This window comes from Epinephelus moara, chromosome 10, assembly GCF_006386435.1.
Source record: "Epinephelus moara isolate mb chromosome 10, YSFRI_EMoa_1.0, whole genome shotgun sequence".
In the NCBI taxonomy this organism is placed as follows: domain Eukaryota; kingdom Metazoa; phylum Chordata; class Actinopteri; order Perciformes; family Serranidae; genus Epinephelus; species Epinephelus moara.
The window spans coordinates 19,269,906-19,297,102 of NC_065515.1; the positions used below are offsets into that span (position 1 = coordinate 19,269,906).

At 41.0% G+C, this 27,197-nt stretch overlaps 1 protein-coding gene across 3 annotated transcripts in view; it reads right to left on the reverse strand.

The window, feature by feature from the left end:
- The window catches only part of negr1 (neuronal growth regulator 1), a 190,829-nt gene that overhangs the window by 100,881 nt on the left and 62,751 nt on the right, over positions 1–27,197 (reverse strand). For all 3 annotated transcript variants that reach the window (XM_050055376.1, XM_050055374.1, XM_050055373.1), the window contains exon 3: positions 3,966–4,091. In XM_050055376.1, the coding sequence (XP_049911333.1) occupies positions 3,966–4,091 (126 nt within the window). The remainder of the gene's footprint in view (positions 1–3,965; positions 4,092–27,197) is intronic.

Below are 27,197 nucleotides of genomic sequence, written 5' to 3' on the forward strand. Positions count from 1 at the left end.
GAGAAATCATTCTAAGCCTATGAGAAAGCTTCCATTTGTATGTGAATTGCATTACACTTTAGCAAATATATATTTATGAAAGCAATAGTTGATATTTGCTAATAAACAACCACGTAAATTACACATTGTAACTTTATGTTTACTTTGAAAAAGGACCACATTTAATTAACAAGCAGAAACTATACATTTCCTGTGAAAACTAAAGTTTATTTTGAAAAGACACAATATATGTAAACACCGTCCCTGACCCTGAGTGTCCAAAACTGACTCTGGAGGGGTACCTAGAGTGTCAGAGTGTAGATCCACTGACCAGGCAACGGTATTTGATGAGGTGGGAGTGAGAATGTGTTGGTTCAGGCGGTGGCTGCAGGTCTGCTTTTATCTGGGTCATTCATAACTGAGATAAATATTACCATATGCTGTGGCTGCACATTCAGGTTGCCTGGGCACTGGTCGAAGCAGACTGTTCTGCATATCCAACAGATTTAATGGAATTCCATCGATAGGTAATTAGCCTATTACAACCTTTCAGTTGTACCACGTCCTTTGGACAAATCGCCCTCACTACAATAACCGACTCAAAGATCCCATGGCAAATGGCTTTCTTTCTGATGTGCTGGGAGACAGTCTGTGATTACATTTAGTCCCGGGCCCTTTCATTTGACCAGCATATCATTTCTTCCCTGGCATACTTCAAAGTGTGGACACTTCAAAGTAGAATGAGTGACTGCCACTCGGACTCTGAGGATGGCTCTTTTGATCATCTTCTGAAAACTCCCCTAACGCAATCAGGGCAAGCACACCAGAGAGGAGGATTTGACAGCCATAAGATAAATGCAGTCATCCTCACAGCTATCAGATAAGCACAGCATGCTCTAATCCATTAATATGAAAATGAGGGAGGACTAGAAGTGGCTGGGTGGGGGCTTTGCAGCAACAGTTAAATGCTTTGGAATGAGTTTTCAAAGGGAGGATTCAGTATTCAAAGCACTTAATGGTGTATGTGTGCTCGGACTAGGAGCCACCTAAATAAATTATAATGATAATAAACAAAAAAATCTTTGTTAATGCACCTTAAATGGTAGTTTACAAACTGAAGAAGCAAATCGGAGGTCCCCCTGCAGTGATGAGAGCTGCAATATTTAGACTAGAAATCCTAAATACACATTGCGTGTTTGATTGTGTGGTAACACATTAATTAATGCCTTAAGTGAGTAAAAAAAAGTCCACAGCTTGGTGTGTCTTTTGTTGTGCAAGTGTTTGAAGAGTGTCATTTTAAAATGTAAGTGTGAAAGGATGAAGGTGAGACGCAGGAATAATTTGTTTAATATTTTAATACTAACACTTACACAGCATGTGGATACATTTTCCAGGATAGGTATTTTGTATTTTAAAAGGGGATATCATTTTCTTCTGCTGATTTCATTACTTAAAGTAAACCCATATGAAGGTCCTGCAGTTAAGGTCACTAACAGCCTCTAACAGCTGCCATACTGAGAGGCAGAAACTAAGCTATTCAGTCTCCTCATATACAGTATTATTACAGACTGCTGAGGTGGCTAGTTTCATGGGAAATGGTCTTCTGAAAGAACATTTTCCATTATGCCGGACACATGTAAAAACCTGAAGGTGAAATACCAAACCCAGAGTTAAAGGAACAGTTCAACATTTTTGAAAATATGCTTACTATTATCAAACTATTATACAGACCCTTTTACTGTTAGTAAACAGTCTGATGTTCTTTAGGTGGGCGGGGCTTAGCTGGAGGCAAAACAATTCTCCACAGACATTAGCTAGTGCTAGCTAGCAAGTTGTGTTGGCTTGTTTTAGACAGTGGAGGAAGATGATGCGAATGGTGCATTCAGAAATACTCATACCAATTGCGGGAGCGCACTCTGAAACAAACTGAACTGTTTGTAAATTTGGAATGCTGTCTGAATGTACCGTTCAGTTATCCAGAGCACTCTTGGAGTGGCAGAGCGCACTATTGGCAATGAATGTGTGATTAACCTAACCATTCGTTAATTAATGTAGAAATATAACGCTCCGTTTCTTCGACCAACAGGGCTCTCATTTTAGTGTAGAGCGTCAGTCTGAATTTACCAACACACCATATCAGGTCACTCAAAGTAAACACTGACCAACAGGATCAAACTGGCCGACCCGTATGCTCTCACTCAGTGGATGGATGATTTGACAGGACTGCGGTAGTGTTTAGGGTTTGTAATGCTATTGAAGCTAACGTTAGCTAATGCACTAAAAAGTTAGCATTACAGAGAAATCCAATATTCCTTTTAATATCTCCCCAATTTCTGATGAGGTGGACATGATAACCCTTAATACACATAACGTTATTCATCTCTTGACAGTTAATACTTTTCCCCTAACCTGATTTGAAGTGTGCGCTGCACATTTTTGATGATCGCCTCAGTCCAGTCCTTTCGTCTTATCGCATTTAACCATAGTTGTCTTTGTTGTTGTTGACGGGCAGTGGCGGCTGGTATGCGATAAAATTTAAGTTTTGAGTCATGGCTCCTTCTATTCTGGCTCCCAATAACACAACAAGACGACATTTCAAAACTGCTGTGTAGCTACAGCCCTGTGGTGGAGTTGTGTTTTACCTCCAGCTAACAAACTGACATCATTGTGACGTCATTATTACATAGAGTCAGAAAATAAACAATTAAAAAATGGCCGACATTTATAAAAGGTAGTAGGCCTTGACTCCAGCTGTCTTGGGGCATAACTGATATAACTCAGTGCAGACATCCTGCACAACCTCCTGAATGTTCCCACCAAGTTCTGCTCATAACCCATAAAGAGGGAGCAGAAGGCGGGACTTTGAGCGTGCAGTTATTGAAATGCTGCATACATTGTTATCATGAAACAAGTGTGTGAATGGTCTCACTCCTTCTTCATGCTGAATTAAACCAGCTAAAGTGAATTTGCTCGGCTTTGTGAAGACTGAAACCCTCTTACTTCTGCTTGTGGCTTTGATTGTGGAAATTGAGCTGCTTCCTTCTGCTGGTCAATGGGCTTCAAGCCAGCGTTGGCGCTTGTGGCTATGTTTATGTGATTGTTTTTAAATGATGAGTTTTTCAAAAGACTGTCTTTAAGACACTGCAGATGGATTTGTTAGATAACATGTGGTGCAATGATTCAGGAAACACAAGCTGCTCCTGAAATGGCTTACTGAAGATCATAAGTTTACTGTACACAAGTTGGTTTGTGTCATCTTTACGCTAGTACTACTATGTCAAAAAAATGTTTGGGCAGTGCGAATTTCTTAAATGGTGAGCCTGGTGAAGAAAGTGGTTGCATTAACTTGACATGCCTCAATATGTGGGATGGACCAGTGGTTGAATCTGAAGTGGATAAAGTATATCTGATGGTCTGATGGTCTGGAGATGTCGACACATCAGCCACTTGCTTTAAATTGTAAAGCTGGATCTATCATGCTATTTTTAGGCATGTAAACAAGTAATTCTCTTATCTTACTATTGTTTCTCTCCATCCTTTAGAGCTGAAGGGAGTCTGTTTGTCAGTGGGTGGACACTATTCCTGAACTGTTTCACAGAAAAACAATGAATTAGCCATGGCCTCCACCCTTACGACACAAGGCTGAATGGCAACATTATTGCAGGAGCTCAATATGTACTCAGGTCTCTTTGTCTCCATGAAACTGTATGGTTGCTTGAATATACTATTACATCTATCCATTACCCCTCCCTCCCTCTGTCATGAATCCATTCAACCTTCTCCATTTCTCGCTCCGTCCCTCCCCCCTTCCATCTCTTTATCCGCAACATAACTACCAGTCCTCTCTCGTCCTCAGTCTATCACCTATTGATCCTGTCCATGCTTCCTCATTTCCTCTCTCGATTCATCCATCCATTCGTCCGTCCATCCATTTATCCACCTAGCCATTCATTAGCATAGGTATGTGAGAGGTGAAGTGAACTCACCTAATGGGGTTATGTGTCTCCAGGAAATGCTTGGCTCAGGTTTCCCGCTGGCTGTACAGATGAGCGACACATTGCTGCCTTCGTTTACTGTGATGTCAGAGGAAATGTCATATATCTTGGGAGGAACTAGAAAAAAAAAAGAAATACAGACACAAGATTAGCATTTCAAATCTTCAACCTGTGCCTCATCTACCAACATCATCCATATGTAATAATAATAGAGAGGAAAGGAAGGTATGGCGGTTGTCTTAACAGTGAGAGTTGGCCTGTGTTTCAGTTTTGAGTGAGGATATACAGTACATGCTATACTTAAATAACCCCTCACTTTGCTATAATCTCACTATAGGTACCTTCTATTCAGATTCCATGATTCACTTTGACATTGCCAATTCGTTAAATGTTCTCTGCAGGGGAAGGCATTTGATTTTCCCCTTGCCAAACACAAAATAATAGGCATTTCTAGGGACTAAGGCCCTGTCTGCACATGACTAGTATTACCAGGGAACTTCATGTGATTCGGAAATTACCCCCCCACATCTGTGGTTCATGCGGCATAGTCACACAGGATAAGCAATGTCTGTATTTTACTCAAATTTACTGACATTATCCCCTGGATGTGATGCCAAGGCTGGACAACCTGTGAAGGCAGAACAACGATAGCCTCAAAAACGGTAAGAGCACCGGATCAGACCTCTGGTCTAACACTCTTCTGATGGATTTGAGCTAAGTTTTTCTGCAAATGGGTCTCCATGCTGTGAAGCGAGATGAGTTTGCAACCAAAATGATGTCAGAACTTTCATTTATAATTGCCAATGCAGCCTCCATAACCTAATTCTTAACCAGGAAAAAGGTAGAAAAAGTTGTGGAAAAAAAAAAAAAAACAACCAGAAAAATTAAATACAACCCCAAATCACAATGATGCCTATTTGCACAGGACTAATATTATCACATGACCTCTGTGTTTGGTGAAACATTGTAGGAAATTTGCAGTGTAATTTTTTCTGGAATAATTACAGATATGGCAGATTTGCACAGAATTAGGATCACGGATGATTTTCGTAATTATTACAAATTACTAGAGGTCCCCAGGTAACAGTTGTGTGCGAATATGTTTTTTGGAGGTATACTGTTAAAGGCATTCATATTGGGTCGTGTTTACCACGTTCACAAGAGGAGACCATATGAACGAATTTGTGAACTTGACTTCCTATGTCGTAAACTTGAACTCATGAGTTCCATTTGAATGCAGCATTAGCTACAATAGCTTTATGTACTGTTTCATTGCTTATCTGTTACTAAGCAACAGCTTGGTTCCTGTTTACTTACTGTCAGCTACTGCATTAACAAACATTTCAACAGGAAATACAAAGGGACCTGTTTAAAAGGTTTATGTTGTCTAGTTTGAAACAGTCTACAGCAAATGTTAGCGAAGCAGTAAAGTCAGGCATGTGTTCAGTAGTGTCCCAATGTGTCTGCTTACAGTGCACGATACACACACCTTTCTTTTTAAACAATGAGATCATCATGAGCATGATTAATTTGTGTTTATTTTACTGTTAAATATATCTTGAGCAGTGATTAAGCTGTTGACCGTAACTGTGTTTAATACTTCCTGACAGAGCTTGGCAGTCACTTAGTCCCACCCACAAAGGCTTCGATTGGCTCAGTTGTTTCTCAAGCAGCTATTCACAAGAACAAAACCAGACCTTTCTGAATCACTCAACGAAAAATGAGATGTGGGCAGTGATTCATAGGTCTGAAACCACTTTAGGCGGTTTGGAAGCTGTGTATCATAAATCCATAAAGTCCCTGAAAAGCACATTTTCGAGAAAGAAAAGTGAAGTTCTTTTCTATTGAGGGCAGCTCATCAACAGTCCCTGCTGGACATCACTTACAATGATAATTGACAAGTTTCTGGGCACTTAAAATCCTCTCGGAGCTTTGATGTTAAAAGCTTCGGTATTTAGGCTGCTCCAAACACACGCAGACACACATGCAGCCACCCACAAAGGCATTTAAACACATTCAACCGAGCACACATGCAGACACACGGGCGCACACACATACGGGCTTATGAGACACTATTTTAATCTGCAAGATTTGAATCTCTGAGGGAGTTTTTCTGCAGTGGACTGTGCCTTACAGTAATGGCTTCTCAGTCGTCTGGGGCTTCAAACTATTCTGCCCTCTGATCCCTCCTGATGCCTGCTAAAAAACTAACAAAAGAAAAGTTGATTCAACAATTTCCAGAGTTCCTCTTTAGACCCACCTACACTTTTTTAGAGTCACGTGGTCTCTTTTGTCATTGAGCTCTGTCCGGTTTAACTACAGCCACCCTCCTCTTCACTCTTATTATGAGCAGCACTATAGAGGATGTGTCTAAGGACATATAGTATGAATAATGACAATATCCACCATATGTTTTGCACTGATTTAGATTTACTTTATTCCTCTTATCCTCCCTCCTTAAATATGGCACACACAGCTGGTTTCTGCCTCCACGAACTAGCCTTATTGCAGTTACAGTTTACATCAATTTCCGTCCATACGTAGCCATAACAGCAGACAATGCTTTAAATATGGATGTCGCTGCAAAGAAGCTTCATGATCCAAAATGTGGATGCTTCATATGCATCTTCAACCTGGCAGCACAGAAGACCTATACAATCAGGAAAGTTTCAAGGTGAACACCCAGGATGTATCTAACTCAAATGTCTTCCCTTCTGTTCCTGCAACGGACAGAAGAGTGTTTTTGCCGACTATTGTGATGTCAGAGTGAAGCTGACATTTGACCTTTTGGTTATAAAATGTCACCACTTCATCTTATTAGACATTTGTGTGAAATTTTGTCCTAATTAATGCATGAATTTTTAAATTGCGGCCAAAAACATGCTCTACGGGGTCACAGTGACCTTGACCTTTTACCGCCAAAATCTAATCAGTTCATCCTTGAACCAACCAATCTAAGCGGACGTCTGTGCCAAATTTGAGGACATTCTCTGCAGGTGTTCTTGAGATGTCACGTTCATGAGAATGGGACTTACATACAGATGGACAGACAGAAAACATAATGCCTGTGGCCACGGCTGTCGCCAACATGGAGGCATAAAAAGAAAGTAATTTTTTATTGCACTGAAAATAATGATTTGTGGTCTGGGCCCACTACTCATCAACAGTAAGCCCATAAACACTGCGCCACAACCTGAGTGTACTGGCTGTACCAGCACTAATTGTATATTAAGAGCAAATAGCCTACAGACAAATACAGGATGGTGCATCATTAAAAGCATCAATCCTCATATAACTGGAACCTCTATCATGCAAGGAAAAAAAGAAACCTTTATGATTCTCAAATGGTACCACCCCAGACTGTATTGACCCAGCCACACAAAGGCATAGCGCTCAATGATATGAAGGAGTGCCCTGGAAAACATTCTCAGCGCTGGTGTTTTCTGTTTTGCGGGGGGATAGGCGTCATTTTTGATCAACAGATCTGGATCTAAATGAGATGAAAGTGGCGGACCTTCAGTGGGAGAGGACCGGAGGCGATGTTGAATCTAGGTTATTGCTTGTCAGACTCCTGTGTTTACTTGCTGTAGGACCCCACTGTTGACACATCTCCTCAGTGTCTGATAGCACAAAATTGAAAATGTTGGGGTTGTCTACTGATCCTATCTCTCCCTAGCAGGGACTGAGAGGTTTTCAAAGGTTCAGATGAAGAGCCCTCAGTTTTTCAGCTCAGAGCTACTGTAGCTCAGTTGCTTTACTGTATAACACTGTTTGCTCCAGCAGAGAATAACAAAGAAGTCCTGGAAACAGAATAAACGATCAGTGAGAACAATCAAAAATAGAACAAATACAACGTCTGTGCCGAACAGAATAGTAATTTATTCACCAAACAATAACCCGTGATTTTATTTCATGTCTTTAAAAACTACTCTAGTTAGACATCATCAATCAGCTCAGACCTTTGGAAGAGATAACTGCTTGAGGTAAAGACAGAGATAACTGCTGTGTGGGGATATTTACTCTCTGCATCTCTATTTGATTCGCCACAAATATATTTATAAATTTGAATTATGGCAAGGTTAAGAATAGGGTTGCAACGGTATGAGATTTTCACTGTAGAACAACCATCTCAGAAAATATCACAGTACTACAGAATTATTACTAATATCAGTCAGAATGACCCTTAACCCCAGCTCAGACCAAAGATCCGCAACAAGACGAACCGTTTTAGAACGTTGCAGAGTAAAGTTGCAGTGGTGTGAACTGGCCGTCTGACTTTGACTCAAGCTGGCTGATGGTGTCACCTGCAACTCAGCTGGTCAAATCACCGGCGGCTGATTTTAGAACGTAAAGCACGTCAGCTGTTTCTACAGCCAATCGGCTTGTAGTGGAGTCGGCTGGTTAAGTCAAAATAACCAAAGACGGTTTGTTCGCTTGCTCCATCCCCATCGTGCCCTTTGTTTCCGTCCTCATAGTGTTCCAGCGATGGACGGTAAGTTGCCGCTGCTGCTGCTCGCTGTATGCGCTTATGCCCCCTCCACACACACATTCTAACTGACTAATTAATTGGCACTCTACTTATATAATTGTGGCGTATTTATTATGAATACAGTCCATCTGATGCTCGTTTTGTATGTTTTCACTGTTTCATCATCACTACAAACACAACTGTAGCCAGTATCTCACTATCACTATCTTCATTCATATTTTAAGAAGCTACAAATTATATAAGTAGTTGCCTGTTGCGACTTGTCTCGTCGCAAATCTTTGGTGAACTGGGCTTTACAGGAATGAAAACAGGAGGGCTGAAAACAAACATTTTATTAATATAATTGAAACTTAAAACTATTTTTTTAATTGAAGTATGTGTAAAAGTCTCCCTTTTAAGAATAATTAAATAAAGGTGAGACTTCGTCCAGTTGCTTTTAGAAAATATCATAGCTAAGCAAATGTTCATGGTACGATAACCGTAAAATGTTTCATATCATGGTATACCTTGAAAGCGGTATATCACTGCAACCCTAAATTTAAAAAAATCCAAAAACAGAACAAAAATAATTGCAACTTTTTTCTAATATTACTTATTATTACAGTATTACTTTTGCTTTTGCATTTCTGCTGTCAGCCATGGTGCAAAATGAGGATTCACATGTCCTCAATCTTAATTTACTGCTCACTGTTCAGTATGAAGCATTTATTATTATGTAGGGAATAGTGAATGAGTGATAGAGGGACCTCGGACACAGCTAATGCATAAACAAAATATGATTCAGCCATCTGTTGTGCCTAATTAAAAAAAGCATCCTAAACAAGATCTTATATAAGTGAGAGTCTCGTTGCTAGGCTACAGTGCTGAGACATTGCAAGCATTGTTGCCGAGGGGCCATAGGATGGACACTTGATATTGAGGACTGAAGGGGGTTTCCAGCTGGCAAATACAAACTTAAATCTATTTGAAATTCCACACCCGCTAATGAGAAAATCAAGTTACCAAGTGGCTGCAGAAGTTTAAGTGTTCAGTTCATGTTTACTTTTCTGTGCTGGCTCTAAATGGTGAAAGTGATTACTGGGTAATTTTGGACTGGATTACAATTATGCATATGAATGTGTGTATGTGTGTATGAGTGGTGGCTTGTTTAGTTTGCACACTATCATCAGTGGCAATGTTAAAAGTCGACACAGCAAAAGGGACACAGTCCTAGCCTTACAGTGAGCACACTGACAGTGAACAGCATTGTAAGGGCAGCTCTGGCATTACCTTCTCACTGGTGTGATACAGAAACTCAGTGCAAATATGTGCAAGATTTGCATACAGAATTATGGCATTCAACCTCTGGTCACAACGGCTGGGATCATTTTCTTCTTTTTTGTCTTGCATTTCATACAAAAATAGAGAGAATGCACCTGGACTGGATGAAAGGAACAGAGTCTAACATGGATTCTTTAGGCGTACTGAATGTCAGTGCCCTTCCTCAGGAAGCAGCATAGTAAATACCTTGACCCAATCAATGTTTGGCAGTGTGCTTCAAGTGCATATTTTCAATTTTTCATTCGAGGTATTGGCAGACTGTAACATAGTTGAAGCGCGATAAGTACTAAAAACAATTTCCATTAAGTGTTGAAAAGAGCTCCATATAATGTCCAGAGCGAATCTAAAGTCCCTTTCACACGTGGACTGCAAACCTGGAGAAGCTGTGTGTGAGAACACAGAAGTTTGAATCAGTTGGATCGGACATTGAACAGACCTCCCAGCTCCTTAACAAAAATCCATGTAATGTTCAACTGAGCCCATGTGACAAAAGAGCAGGTAATTGAGAAGGATCCTTTACACAAAGATGGCAACAAAAATGTCTAACTGGAGAGACTACGAAATTTGGGAACTTCGGTAAGGGGTTGTGCCAAATCGTTGGACAAATTCAAGGAACGGCAAGAGACCCTGTGACCAAATTACAAATCAGATAAGTCACCGCGGTGTAATCTGCGTCATGTCCTGCCTCCTGCACTCTCCATTGTCGACAGTTCATATGAGGAACAGCTTATGATTCAGAGGTTGTCTGCACGCGGCTCTCAACATGGAGGTGGCTGACAGTGCTATCTACATTAACAATTCTGATGGAGCTAACAGTGTTAACTGAGGGCTTTTATCTAGCCAGAGGGATACCACACACATGCACTAACATGAACCTCATATATAATGCTATATTAATGCTCTGACTATCACTTAGAACTCCTTTAAAGCAATCCGCTTTTACCCCAATGTACAGGGATTTTTGTAGTAAAAACTTTGCAATGCTTTTACACTTAAACGTAGTTAAGACCCAAAGCTAGAGACAGGTAGCAAAATGCTAAATATGTCTTTATGACAGAGTATTTATTTATTTAGAATAGTTCCACATGTTGGGGGATATGTTAATTCACTTTCTGGTGGAGATTCAGATAAGAAGATCAATGCCAGGGGGAAACAGCTAGCTTGGCTCCCTCCGTAAATTTGAAAATCCACAACTTTACAAAGGGGTTACATGCTGGACTATTTCTTGGCACTGATCAGGTGCCAGGCAAACACTGAAGCCTGGAGTAAGTTATTGCCTCCAGCCAAGAAATCGTCTGGCACATAGCTCCCGTAAAACTGCAAATTGTCATTTTTACACTTTCTGTACTGATGAGACAAATGAAATATCATGTGTTAATTGGAGATTTTTTAGAGGTGCTGGCGGTCTGATTGTGATGCTGTTAGACAGAGCCAGGCTAGCTGTTTCCCCTTATTCCCAGTCTTTGTGTTAAGCTATTGTTAAGCTAAATAGCTACTGGCTGTAGTTTCATATTTAATGAGCAGATATGGGAGTGGTATTGATCTTCTCATCTAACTCTCCACAGAAGAGCAAATAAGCATATTTCCCAAGTGTCAAACGTTTCTTTGAAAAAATGTCCTTATTCAGAAATACCTTTAAATCAGGGCATTTTGACAAATTGGTACCCTTCTCACTTACTGTTTGTGACTACAAGCGACTACTTGGTTAAAGTAGGTAAGAGAAAGATTGTGTTCATGTCTTCGGTGCATATTATTCACATGGATGTTCGTCCCCGCTGTGAAAAGCCTTCTAGACATTGTTGCGGAAATCCTTGCTTGCCAATTTCTTGGTTACCAAATTACCTTGAAAGCCTGCAAAGTCCATTACCATGTTTTTTTTCTAGGGTGCATCTCTCTGAGTGCCCTATATTATCCCTTTTACACCTCCTGCACCTCTTGAAACATCAGAGACAGTCGTGACTGCGCTGCCCCTTGAACAACAGAGCATTATAACCCATCTCTCCATACCTACTCACACAGCTTGTTGTTTTCTTTAGGTGCTAATTCAGTAACGATGCTATGATTGTCATGTTTGCCCATTCCTCTCTAATTTCCTCTTCTCCAGCTCTGCGGGAGGTGCTGAGAGTGAGCTGCCACAGCTGATCTGGGCGGCGTCATCTCCCTCCTGGCAGACGCCTCGGGTGAATAAATAAGCCTCTAATGACGCCACCTTGAATTACGGAAATGCTTACAGCTGCACTATTAAAATGCAGGGGTTTTCTTCTGGAGCTGCAAAGTGGGATGCACACAACTGGGCTTTTCTATGAATTCTGACAGGTCTCTCCAGGATGACTTCTGCTACCAAATTGCAGGACCCCATTACTGGCTAAACCTACTGCCATCCAGCTTTCCAATTAGAGCACAGAGGGGAAGCCCGGCCACTTGTTGTAATGGACGGCGGTGTGGGTGCTGGGGAGGTAGAGGAATCAGGGAGAGCTGAGAGGGAGTGCAGGAGAAAAGCAAAGAGATTTCTGCTTCATTTTCTGTAATTCCACTCCTTCATTTGTCCACAACCATCCTACACAAAATGCAGAAATAGGCTAAAGTGCTGAAACTGCCCCGAGCATATCCAAGCACAATAAGATGGTCGTATTAAAATACAGATTCCTACTGATCTGAGTACGGATCGTCCTTAATCAACGACACGCAGCACTTTGAAATTGGATTAGGTGCAGATTTGAGTTTTACTTTTCAGCTTTTCCTTGATACAGTGAAGAAATCCTGAGGAGATCTCTGAATAGCTCTGTGCAATTCTAAACATACCTACTCTAAAGCTTCCCCAAACCGCAGCTTGTTTAAGATGACATTGATACAGATGGATTATAATATACCTGTAAAATATACCTGTGTTTGTAGGGCGTAATATAAACCTCAGTAATGAGACAGTTCCCACACAGCTATTCCTTAAGGTTTTCAATTCCCTTTCCTCACTGCAGGCAGCAAGAAAGAACCAACTTTCAGCCCGTTAATTAGGTGTCAGACACGGAAACTAAACATAAACAGTGACAGGTTCTATTACTCAAAGGGATTACCTCCATTTGCAGTGTCATAAAGCAGGCCCAGATAATTTGTAGTACTTAACTTTGGAAAAAGTTCATTCAAGTAGAAAGAAAAATTTGTCATTATTGGCAAGGTTTTTCACCACATGTGACAGAAACACATAACCCTAGTGGCTGGGGTCAGTCAGTGTACTTATATGTACTGCACAAAAACCATGTGTGCAAAAAGTATGTGTACATTTGCTGGTCAAGGTTGACTATTTAGATTTAAAATGTGTCCCAGGAACACTGACAGTAAGGTTCAGCCAATTTAAACATTTTTTAAATTGGTTTTATATAAAGTCAAACACTGGACCGGACTGGTTTACCAGTGGACCATTGGTCTGACCTAAACATACTGAGATTTGGCTCTGCTGCCGGCTTAATGGCAAAACAACAATGCCACTTATTTTACATTCAGACATTTCAAACAGAACAACAAGGATGATTAATGGCACACCATTCTTGACCACGCCTGGCTGTTCTCATGCACTGTTTGTATGTATATCTACAAAAAGTAATTAATCACTATTAAATGTAACCCACATAATCATGCATCAGCATCATGAACTTTGAGTTATTTTAAGGTACGCTGTCACCATGTTTCTTTTCCTAAAGCCTAAGTTCAGACCAAAGATTTGCAACGAAACAAGTTTCACGTTCTGCAATGTTCTAAAAACCTGCCAGTTTACACCAATGCAACAAGATGAGACAGTGTATCATCTCAATGCAACAATTCCCTGTACTTCTGTCCTGATTTCCAGCTTTTCAGGCTTATTTTGTGGCTGAATATATAATACAGCTGCATTTGTAGTAGTGATGAACAGGGAAAAACATAACAAGCATCAAATGGACTGTATTTATAATAAATACGCCACAAAAACTGAAGTAAGCAGCCAGTTAGTCATTGAGGATGGGTGTATCTGAGGGAGCATAAGCACATACAGCAAGCAGCAGCAGCAGCAGCAGCAGCGACCCACCGCCCGACACCAGCACACGAGGACGGAAACAGAGGGCTCAGCAGGGACGGAGCACCTGTCGCAGCAGGCGAACATGCCATCTGCGGTCATTTTGACTTGACCAGCAGACTTCACTACAAACTGATTGGTTGTTTAAATAGGTGACGTGCTTTATGTTCTAAAGCCAGCCACCTCTACTGAAACTTCATGTTGCCGGCCTCGGCTCAGCAGTTAATTGTGCACGGCCTTACAGACACTACTGGCACCATTAGTCCGTTTATAAACAAACATAATATTACATTTTCATAGAGCTTATTACTAAAGCAATACAAGTCAGATTTACTATAGCGCCGTCATACCATCAGCACATGTTGCTGATGCAGGCTACTTTTTAATTTGCCAGAATGTGTCTTAATGATAAATGCAAGTTTAGCTGGTTTGCATAAAATCAAACTGGTTTAAATTCGTACACTGGACTGGACAGGCAAAACCGTAAATCAAACTAACTCTATCTGACAGCATGGTATATGTCTATGTATGTGCACTGGCACATGCTCAAGTGCCCGAAGTGTGTGCTTTCAAATACATAACAAACCGTTCTTGACTCCCAGCCCACAAACTTTGAAAGTCACTCCAGCTTTATCTCCAATATCACCTGCTACTCTCTCATAGCGTTATTAAACATATCAATCTCAATCACTTTCAACAGAAAACACACACAACTATACGCTAATAATAAAAAGCAATAAAATAGTCGGGAAAAAAGGGATGTTTTCTTTTTCTTTCCATTTATTTGAGCCCAGCAGCAATAGAGGAGGTGGACTAAGTGCTGGAATGGCAGGGCAGAGACATAAAACCTCATCAGCCCTTATTGCTTGTCTGGTTTTTGGCATCTCTTCATATTCTAAGATCTCCTTGTGGCTAAAATGTTGGGTAGGTTAATATAGAATGGAGATGTGAGGAGTTGTAGCAGACAGCAAACGACTAAAGACACAAATAGATTCCCAGCAAGTGCACATTAGCTGATGAACATTATTCCATAATGGTATCATTACGTATGATGAATCCAGTGATTTACCCTATTAATGTACTGCAGGAATTCGCCTAAGGGACCAATGATGGGGTGTGATAGTGTGAGAACAGTACAGTATGATGAAATACTGTATATAAGCTTCAACTGCAACACATCAGAGATTCGTGTTTTTAAAATAGTCTAATATGATGCCAGTACAAATTGTTGTTTTTAACATGGGATTCCTCTGTAGTAGTTTTTTTGTGTGGGTGTGATCTAGTTGTTATTTCTGGTGCTGCATCTTCATAAGAACCTTAATCTCATTGTATCACTGTAAACGCACCTGGCATAAATTCTTACAGTAAAATCTTTGCCTATTACTTTACTTGTAACCCTGAAGTTAAATTCTTCTCTCGGTTTATTTCAGTGGCCCAGTTTTTTTTGCTTCAAGGCAGCATTCCTGTCTCTGACTGAAACAGAAATGACCCCAATACTGTGGTAACAATAATGTACTGTTGAGGTGATGATAGCTTTGGAGAAAGAAAAAGCATTGAACAATTCTACCTCGAGCCTCCAAAATGTTCCCTGCAATGTACTGACGTTGCCAGAGTCATATAGAGAAACAGTTTTCCCCATGTCCAGGCTCTTGGTTATTTGCTGGAACAGCCTCTGTTGTCAGATGTTTCATTGTTCTGTGTGCATGAATTGGTCTTTAGTAAGTAATTTTATCGGCAGACGGTGAGTTGATCAGGCTGATTGATAAAAAGAATAAAACGTTCCACTATTTAACATGCTGGAAACAAGCTTTGCTCCGTACAGAAATCCAGGGAAACTATGAACACCATTTCTGTTTAACTTGTAATTAACCATTAGTTTATGATAATATTCCTGTCATGACCTAATGGTGCAAAAATAACATGCTTCCGCAAATGTCACAACCAATACATATGATGAGTAATTGCCAATGAAGTTAACGATGCAGAAAGCGTGATTATGGAGAGCTTGTTACCAATTTCATGCGCTTCTGGGGAATTCATGAATTAAGGGAAATCAATTGATGAAAATGAACTTTTCGAAATACCTTGTGAGAGGCAATTAATCTTCAATGGGAGAGCCGCGCTGGGCATGTAATTCAAAGATAAGCTATCACCCACTTATTGAAATAGTTTCTAATTTATTCATGCTAATCAGTGTCTTTCAGCCTCGGCATCTTGCTCATGATAAACAAAATTCCTCAGCATGGACCACTCTGCTTTCACTTTTAAGAATGATCACTGGTGTTTTCAATTAGCAGTGTGGCTACAAAGTGTCTTTGATAGACGCGGCCACGCACAAAACTCATTTCAAATAGTTTATTGTCAAAATGAAACACTGGGACTGTGACAGGGCAAGCTGCTTTCTAACAATGACATATCAGCCGCTGACCCAACGACCGTTGCCATGGGTGATCCTCTGCGCATCTCAGCTCTCGGCCAATGTGTGTTTACGTGTGTGTGTGTGCACTGGATGATCTGACGTGACATCACAAAGTCTCCATCTGTCACTGAGCCTTGACACAACGCTAAAGGTCAAAGGTGAAACTTTAGAACCCGGGTCGTGATTAATTGGGAGAGCAGTTGGCAGCTAACAGACGCACACCACATCCAGTCACAGGGAAGGAGCTCGGCTCAGCGGGCGGTCGGATCTGCTCTTTACTGGCCCTTTTCTCATCAGTTTGTCTGAGTCCGACTATCTACTCAAGTCGAGACAGACGAAAGGCTTTTGGTGCCACTGTTATTGTAGTCAGAGTCATACGTTATCATTATCTCTCAAAATTCAAGATCACTTGATGTTAATCAGTTGATGATATATAAAACACGAACTTGCATCTGTGTTTTCAGACATGTCATGTTACTGAAACTCCTCAGTTGCTCATGGGAAATGAATTCTCAAAGATCTGAAAAGCCTTTTTGAGCACACAAACTGTCATCTGTCATACTTCTCAAAGTGCCCTTGATAGTTATGATGAGTGTCTTTTAAAATATCCAAGCTCGGGCTTTCTCGAGGACCCATCACCATCGGAGCCATGTGCAATCCCCTGTCTCTGTTCATCCATTTGTAATGACATTAAGCTATTACCGTGAAATATTAATATATATCTCTGATTGTGTCATCAGGTAGGAAAGAAGCCAGACTTTTCAGGAGGAGCAATGGATTGTCTCTGAGCAAAGTTTCGTGGGAAGAGGGTCTTAACACATTCATGCATTGTTTGTTAAACTCTCTCTTCCTCTCTTTCTCTGTCTCCCCCTGTCCTGATTTATTTCTCTCATTGGTGAGTCATATAAGTCCATGATAAATAGCACTGGCTGCCAAACAATTCAAGGTTCAAGTGCTGAAGAGGATTAGTGATTATTCTCGAGCGTGCGTTTGTGAGTGTGTGTGTGTGTGCGCATGTGTGTGGTATGTGCAGGTGTGCACACCCACAGACACTGAAGGTGTGTGCATGCAGTGTATGTGTGTGCCAGCCGCCACATTCTGTGACGGTGCCCGGTATCGACTGCTTTTCTTCTCGATCCGCCCCTTGGGCTGGTAGGGGAAGATTTGGACTAAACAACACGTAGGTAATAAGGGGCAATTCGTACCCACTGAGGGCTTTGGAAAGGCCAAAGTCATGACTATTCAATAAATTGCTCATTATTAAAAACCCTGAGCTTGTAGTTTGCAGAATACAGATGTCAGTTCTTGCTGTTTGTTTACGATGTTACTCTGGAGCACTGATTGTTCAAACAATGATGTTTATACAGGACATCAGTGATCATTTTAAATATAAAAGTGTCTCTTCTCTCTCTCCTCTTTGCCTGGTTGCTGTGTCTTTGATAATCCTCTGCCACGTTGGTGTTTGTAGCTGGACCCGAATACAGCTACAAGTCAAGTCTGACTGATGGAGGAAATCTCTCGCTGCTCTTTAATTGCACTTTGGGCACCAGATGAATTTCAAGGATGAGACAGGCAGGCGGCACCCCACTGCTGGTGGTCAGTCCGCATTCAGGGTGATGTATGCAACAGTGCTGTAGGGCCAAGGAGCACAGCCCGTGATATTTATCTGCCCAATTAAGGCCAGTGTATCCCTGAGATGCCTGCCAATGCGTCACCCCCAGCAAATCTGTTTCACAGCTATCCCACTGTTGATGAAGGTTGCATTGTATGATAAACACTGCCTAGAGGACTGTGCTTGGATCCACGCAGAAGTGAGAGAACCCGTGTCTCTGTTGTGATTTACACCTTTGAGAACCAACTGTTCAGCACCAGAGAAGCCACGGCCTGACACCGCTGGTGGATGAGAACTCTGAATTTAGATTGTTTTCATACTCAGTGTGATCATCTGATCTTCCATGGCATTTTCAGAGCGGCCTGCATGTTCAGAATTCAATAAAAATCACCCCAGAAAATAAACAGTTATTAAATTTGTCTGCATAAACACACCAGCATTTACAAAAAAAGAAGGGCCACATATAGCCCTTGTTCATGTCCACTTGCCTTCTCCTTCTTACTTATGAATTTCACACTTTTCAGTTCAGATTTCAGCTGACTGACTGACTTAAGCATTATCAAATCTAACGCCCACACACACTTTAATTCATAGACTTTTAAAACAAGACGGTGACAAGGAAGATTAAGACGTTGGTGTGGGCGGTTAATGCTTGCAGATGTTGTAATTTAAGGACAGACATCTTGTTAAAACCGTCATGACACTGAAATAGATATGGCTAAAAAGCAGTTAGAGCTTGTATCACCAGGGCTGCAGCTAACTACTAATTATTTTAATTACTGATCAGTCTTTGATTGATCTATTAATCATATGGACAACAAAGGAATGCCAGAAAATAGCAAAAAAACAAAGCAGTTCCCAGAGATTTTTTGTGTATCGACCTTATTATTTTAGAAAACCAGCAAACACTGACATTTAGAATCCGAACAGAGGCTGGAGCCAGTGAAGTTCTGGCATTTCAGGTAAAGAAATACTGAAACAATTATTTGATTATCAGCATATTTGTTCATTAATTTTTTTGTCAATTGACTAAATGTTTCAGCTCTATATTAGACACCTTCACACTGTCAAACATACAACATTGGAAATTGTTTCTGATGCACCTCCTGAACCTCCATCTCTTTTCACCAGCCAGTGTGACAGTATGGAAAGGCTGTCCCCCCTTTTTACAGTGCAAACACATACAAAGTAGAGGAGGCCACACTGACTGCAAAGACAAAACTGGATGATGGTCAGTTTGGACAGTGTGGAGAAATAACGTCATACAATTATTAATCCAACTGAAGATTTGGCATTGTTCTGGTTATCTGTAGTCAGACCACGGGTTGCGCCAACACTGGTCTGAGTTTAACGGAAAATATCTGCAGGGAGTGTTCAGTTTGTTAACAAGGAGGGAAAGGAAAGCAACCTAAAAGTGATTTGTATTTATGAGTGATTGAGAACTATTGTTTCGAAAAAGAGACTTAGGGCAAGCATGGTGAGTAGTAGGGCTGGAAATTGGTACTCAATACCTTTTAAGGTAACGACCAACATAACCAAGTACCAAGTAGTATCCAAACAACTTCAGCCAGACGATACCTTCATTTGATCCTTTTGCACTGGGGGTCTGAACCTAGGCTATCCTGATTTCCCGCCAGATCAGCAATCTTTTGTTGCTGCCATCTCTAAAGCCGCTCTCCAAATGGTCAATTCAACATCTGCACGATTAGCACGAGCTAACCTCCAACACAGAGCCGTTAAACGTCCCACTAAACTCACACCGACAACCAAACAGCTTGATTCTGTTCTTAAACCTGTTAATGGCCACTGGGTAACATTTGCCGTGTGATGCTGACCTATCACTGTTTATGTGCAGCTGGGTGGACTTTCACAACTGTCCGCAGCACAGAGCTCACACTCCCACAGCAGCAGCTTCAACCCATACAGCTTGTCGTGCAGTTAAGTCGAGCGCTGTGTATTTGACAAAGTTGGCAGTTCAGTGTACCGGACACGTTCGAAAGTATGGCTACACATAATAGGTATTGAATGAAATACTCTAATGGTATTGGTATCAATTTCAGGGTACTAGTTTTGGTACTGGTATCTTAATTGTTTAAACAATATCCAGACTTCCTGAGAAGTGGCATTAGCCTGGTTCCAGATATCTGCACACATCCTCTATGGCTGTATATGGGCAATTCAACCAGATCAGGTATTGCGCTCATTGACATCTGTTTCCCTTGTCAAAAAAACAACCAGGCCAATCTGAGTTTTGTAGGCGGGATTAAAAATGTGCCCACGCCAGGAAATAGTGCCAGAAAAAGTTGCCACAGAAACGGTGTGGATGAGTTTGACGCAGTAATATGAACAAGATGTCAGGGTGAATAATGAAGTGATGATAGTATGGTGTGACTACGTTGTTGTAACGATGGACATGTTTCCGTGGAAATGTTATTACTGACTTGATGATTGACTTTCTCTGCCTCTGGTGAGGTTTTACAGCTCGAGGTTATATTTTATTTTCCACTATGTTATTAGACATCTGTGCATGCTGACACCTCTGACGTTGCTTGATCCATTGGTATTTTTATTTGACTATCATCACCCATCAAAAACTCCCCATGACAACTTGCTGTGTTTCACTACATTATTACTACTATCTGCAACAGTGAGTGACAAGAGAGATGAACATGTCCTACCCATTAATCGAATGTTATCCGCAAGAACAGACATATAGAGAATACACTGGAAAGGAGGCATAATTGAAGTGGGACAGCGTCCAAGAAAATTCTCAAAGAATGAGTCTATGTTTTCTGCTTTGGAACAACCCCATTACTATAATCTGAGGCTCATTTTGATGTACAATTGTAAACATGCATTTCAAAGTACAAAGAGTACAAAAACATCACTCTGCTGTTCAGTGTGAGTAAAGTAGGTCCAGAATCGTCAGGCAGGGAGCAATCAAGCTTTCCATAATGGATCACTCTGAATTTGAGATGAAGAAAACTCTGACATTTTGAGCTACGCTGGTTAAAGGAAATGCAGTAGAATAAATGTGCAGTAGTGACAGTTTGACAGTCTGCCTTAAGTTAAGCTCTGTTACCTGTAAAGACTATTCAAAGTGCCTAAATAAAAATGCCCAAGTTACTCTCTGCTCCTGTTGTATCTATTCCCTCTCTAGAGAAGAGAGACGTGAGAGCTGAGTGGCTGACCTTTGTCCTTACTCATTTTAATTAAGCATGGCTAATATCAGCTATTTCCGTGATGAGGACTCACATTAGTGCGAGTGCACGAACACACAATCACCTACCCACACGTGCATGAAGAGGCACACATGTAATGCTGCATGCACACGCAAACACATAATAGGAGACAGAAATTTACAGGGGCAAAGATAGGGAATCACAAACTCACAACCAGACACACACACACACACACACACACACACACACACACACACACACAAATGACAATGATTAGTGGCTAACTAAATGTCAGGGGCCATAATGGCAAATCTGTTCCTTTAGACACACTCATATTCTCTCTAGATTTTCCCTGCAATATTAATGCAAGGCTGCGCTGTTTTAATGCATTATTATTCCACTGAGACTCCTGATACACAGTTATTCCAGCTGGGCACGGTAACAACAATTCACTTCCCTCTTCTCTCTGTACTTATCACACAGACAGTCATGAGTGCAATAGGGCTGTCACAGTGTGTGATCTCCTTTTACTTAATACTGACCTATAGTTACATTTTTACAAACACTACAGTATATCTTTATTAAATCCAAAGTATAAAACACGCCATAACTCCAACATCAATACGTATGTTAACTAAAATTCATATTTATGTTAAGAACTAACAAATTAAACAGGATTTTAATAGCATTTGAGCAAAAATTGTTTTAATCATTGTCACTGTAGCACCAGCTTACGCATTTGTCTCAGCAAATGTCATTGGAATACTATCACGTGCAACCATGGCAACATATCCCAGTTGTGCCTGATGGAGATAGTATGAAGGGATGAAATAATGAGCTTTTGGTTAGAGCTGGGCAATGTATCGATATTATATTGATACTGCTGTATGAGACTAGATATTGTCTTACATTTTGGATATTGTCATATGCTGTTGACATTTTATCTGGGTTTAAAGACACAGAGAGTTTTGCAGGTTGCAAAATTCGAGGTGAATCGCGCTGGTTTTGTTTTTTTGCCAGGCAACCACTCCATCACGTCGTTACACTAACCTTCCTGTGTAATCAATCTACCTTTTTTTCCCACAGTAATTAGTAGCTAGTCACTAAAATGGACAGGCAGAGGGTACTTGCTGTAGCTCTGGTTGAGGGTGAGAGGAATAGTTTGCTGGGCACAGGGAAACAGAGATCTGTGTGGGTACATGAGACTCTAAAAAGAGGGTGGATCATGGGGAGTCCCACCAGTTGGTCCAGGAGCTTCACCTTGATGATGGCTGTTTCCAGGTATATTTTAGAATGTCTGCTGCCTATCGTGACCACCACAGAAGGCCCGCCTCTCAAATCATCCAATTGAACAATGCGAAAAAAGACGAAAAAAGAGATGACGTGGGGCACTTTAACGCTCCAAGTTAAAGTTCCGGCGTTTTAGCCGAAGCGCATAGAGCGCAAAAACGTGAGGCAAGTTGCAACACAAAAACAGCGAAAAAAACAATTACATAAAGGCGTCTCCAGCTACTAAAATTCTTTCTGTGTGATTGGGCCTTCGTCACTATATCCACATTACTGATGATTATTAAAAAATCGCATTGTGTAAATAGTTTGTGAAAGCACTAATAGTCAATCCTACAGTATTGAGTTGTTCAGTCAAAAATGTTAAAAATGTTAATTTTACTACTTTTGATATTTTAGAATTAGAATTTTTTAACTCAGTCTTTCAAAGCGGTATCAAAGGAGTATTAAAGTTCTGCCCTCCAGTCCACAGTGGTTTACATATTTCTCTATGAGACATTTTATTTGGTACATGTAACCAGAGGGGATCAACCAGGGGATCAAGCCCAAACCTCTCCGGCTGAACCACAATAACCACTTTACATCTATGATAAAAAATACAGTCTGCACACCTGTGGGTGGGGGCCTCATTTACTGAAATGGTTACTCAGTTAGCAGGATGACTTCTTCAGTTCATTTTTTATAACACTTATAGGCTATTATAGCAAATTGCCAGTCTAAAAGCAGCATTCAATTTCATCTTTGGGTGAGTCACAGAGACTATTGACAAAATGTCCTGCTACATTTATATGAAATATAGAGGACTTAACATCAAACTGTTTAAGCTACTCGACATCAAGTTTAAATGGGAAATGGTTTAACCAATATGTTCACACAGTGCAATCTATTTTTAATTGAATAAAGAGCAAGGTAGAGCTAGGTTGCAATTATGCTTAAACTGCATAGTATTGATACAGCTAATACTCAAGAGGAATCCACACAAGTAAATGAGGGAGAAATGTCATTGAGAAGGTGTTCGTTCTCTGGATTAATTCAAAGAGCTGTGTTAAAGTGTAGCTGACAGGACTGTACTTTCAGTCTAAGGTCATGAGAAAATGAAATCTATTTTAAATGCACCCGGCAATTAATGAGAGTGACAGAATCATAGCATATTAAGAATAAACTGCGATTTGCTGGGCCTTATTATGCCGTACTCTGTAATTATACTCTATCTCTGTCCTGACATCAAAGAGAGGAGCGACAACCTGGAGGTTTAACCCTCCATTTCACGTCTTGCTGAGAAACACTCTTCCCACACTGACTCACTCCATGGGCGTGGGCAACGAGTTTTCTCCGTGTATCCGCTCTGATCCATATTAATGTCCAAAGCATTTTCATCACATACAGGATTATGCTTCACATTTCTGAAAACGTTAACCCTATGAAGTACTACATCGCACCGAGGCATCTGTACAGTCTTACATAAAAATCCTTTAAAGACATGCTGCTGCTCATTTCGATAGTGCATGATCCTGTGATAGTTTGGTGGCAGATGCATGCTGGGAGCAGCCAATTTGTATTCATAAAAACTGATTCAGACTACAATATGTCAGTGAGATTCCTCTGAGTGAATTTTTAAGCCTGACACCTCGGCCTACAGTTCTGAGTTTTAGTGATGAAAGCTTCAAACACATTACCAGTGCCCGTGTAGGCAGTCACTGCCAGGGAAAGTAGTATGCCTCTTTCCCCCCCTCCTCTCTGTGACAAGATATTCTTAGATGAGAGGTGCTGTGCATATTTAATACATTATCACATCTACAATCTTAATTAACAGAGAGGGAGGAAAAAGAATGGCGGCTGAGGAGGAGGGTAGTCATGTGATGTGTAGAAGGGCGGGTTGAGTCTGATACCAATCTCTCATTCCTCTGTATCCTGCATCAGATAATGGTCAGGGTAGACTGTAAATAGGTCAGCGTGTGCATGGTGGAGATGAGGATACGCAGATGAAGTCCAGGGATACAGTTGAGTCGTAAAACAAGAGGAGAGGAGCTTGGCTGATGTGGACCAGGCGCTGGTAATGGTCATAGTTCATAGGGTTGTCAGTGATATCGCAGTTTTACTCGGTAATCAGCGCACGGCCACAAGGCAGAACCCACTTAGTTTAATCTTGTTAAGTCAAGTATTTAAAGGAAGGGTTTAGCTGCTCAGCGGTTACCTGTGCCAAATGTACCTGGCGGAAAACATGGACCCCTTTTAGTCATTCAGCAGACCCCGATGGCCCTGATGATTATTGCTGTTGGCTGAGATTATGAGAGAGACCCATTTAGGCACTGGTAGATCTCAAGGTGTGCCTTGTGATAAACATTTTCACCCCCTGACTTATTGGTGTGATGCTGCAACAACACTTTTGCCATATATATAAAATATTAGCTGAGCTGCATCTTTGCATCACCGTGCAGATCATTAATATTCACATAGGTCTCTGTGTATCTGCTGGTGTATCATACTGACTCTCACCCACTGTATTAGGTTGATTTATTTTTCATCACCAGCATATAGAGCTTTGGATTTATTTCATTTGAAACAAGAACGAGCAGCTAAAATATACTGTGTTTTGAATTCCATAATTTTCTCACTTCTCATGGGCGCCGTTTAATGTCATTGAAGCTAAGCCAGGGGGAGGGGCGGTGGAGGGGAAGCACAGATGCAAACGTCTAATTTGTTGAGGTGGCACGAGGTCTCTGAGGGGGATAAATGTCACGCAGAGATTAAATGATTCCGAGAGATGAGTGAGCAGGCACAGCCATATCTAACCTCCTGCCTCTAATGCAGCCGCATGTGATTCATGTGTTAAGAAGTGCCACGGTAACTACAAATCCCGTTGCTGTAAAACTGCTGTGATGTTCAGGTAAGGGGAAACCCCGTCTGCTGGGATTAGAAAGAAAGTAAGGGTTATTTCTCATTGCTGCTAATGGTTAAAAGGTTTTCGCTGACGCAGCGGGGACTGAATAATGGAAAAAACACACAGGAAGAGACTTTAAAACTGACGCAGCATGATTACGTTTTTGAATTTTCAGTGGGTTTCCTGAATCACTAAGTCATCATTGATCAGAAATTTATGAATTTAAGGATTTATGAAGCCAAGTGCTGACTATATTTCCATCTCCATCATCAGTTATAAAACACAGCTGCAGTTTCACACTTGTATTTTAGCATTCTCCTATCATGTCCATGCTCTGAACACTGGTACAAATATTGAAATACATGGGTTGGCAGAACCGTACCAAACACAAGGAAGCCACCCACCCCCGCTGACATAGATACATACATTTCAGATGAGCATAATTGCTCGGAGGATGAGCTGGTCAAGGACCCTTCCATGCACCTGAAATGAGTTGAGACCATTGCATATTTCCATACATACACAGTAATCCCTTCTTGCTCCCATTTTCTGTGTTACTCCTCATGGTGCACTGTCTAGCAAAGCAAAAGTGCCAAAAAACCCAATGCCATGAAATCCTTTTACTTCAACTGTAACATTCGTGTTGCAGCATTAATAAATGTTGTATGCTTGGACTGAAAAGCCCAGATTAAAGTGTCTGGCTTTTTTCTTCCCTTCCTTTCAGCAGATGAAAAAACAGCGTGCTCCCAGAAGCCTCTGCAACATGACAGAGCTGCTCCCCTGCTACATCTCATCTGTAAAGAAATCCCTCCGTTCTCCATGAGTGGGCTTAAGCATGTGTACACAAATATCGCAGTGACAGGTAATGATTCACAACACACAGAGTTTTGACAAAGCAAATAAACAAAAGTACAATATGGTGTGAAGTTACGGGGGTGCCGTAGCAGCGCGCATATGTTGTGCACACATAAAAAGACGGCAGAGTGGCTGGCAATATAATGAAGCAAATTTTTAACTACCTTGAGAACCCTGTCAGAGACGCGACCGTAGGCATTTATCAGCTGGAGTGAGTCATCTGTATTTCGACATACTTCCTGCCTGCAGCTCACACTCTGATACACAGCTCTGTCTCAACGGCTGGCGACCCATTTGCCTGATGACTCCACAGCAGCAGATTTAACACAATCATAACACCATCAAGCTTAGCTAAAAGCTGATAACAGTAAAAGTAACATGTACAAAGCATATTTATGGAACTCTATGTTCAACTTTGTTTTCATACTGTTATATTGTCTAATCATCATCTCAGTGTGACTACATCGCTTTTTGTTGTTGTCACTTTATGATATTTTTGTTTTCTTGTCTGGCTGTCCAATTGTTTCACTGCTGTCAAGACTCTTGGTTTTAAAAGTGTTATGAAGCTTCATTTAAACAAATAAAACTTGTTTCTGTGGGAACAAAATGGCTGTCTCAGAGCAGAAGTGACAGACACCTCTGACTGAAATTACAAACATGCTACACTTATGAACTGCAGAGCAACAAATGGCATTTGTAGGTCAGACTGTTGCCAATTCTTAGCCACGAGGTCACATCCATTCTGGGCATTGCAAAACATATTATAAAGGCTGACAGCTGGCACATTAGCTTCGGTTTGATTGTGGCCATATGGCCATTGGTGAGGAGCTGCCATGACCCGAAACACCCCTGGTAAGATTCCCATTACAGAATGTACTTCAGAAAGGCAACATCTACAAAAACATGATGGTCCTGTAGTGACCATTACTGCCTGCCAAGCAGCTGACTTCAGTTTATCACACCTATATTTAGAGGCATGTTGCACCTGTAAAATGTCGCCGAAGCAGAGGTAAAGTGACTGTTTGTTTGAGCCAAAGAAGCTCTGCTAACTGTCAGTGTGAATGTCATTAACTGTAACTCAGCCACTGCGTGGTCCACTCAACTCTCAGGACTGCACATCAGGAAAGAGTTCC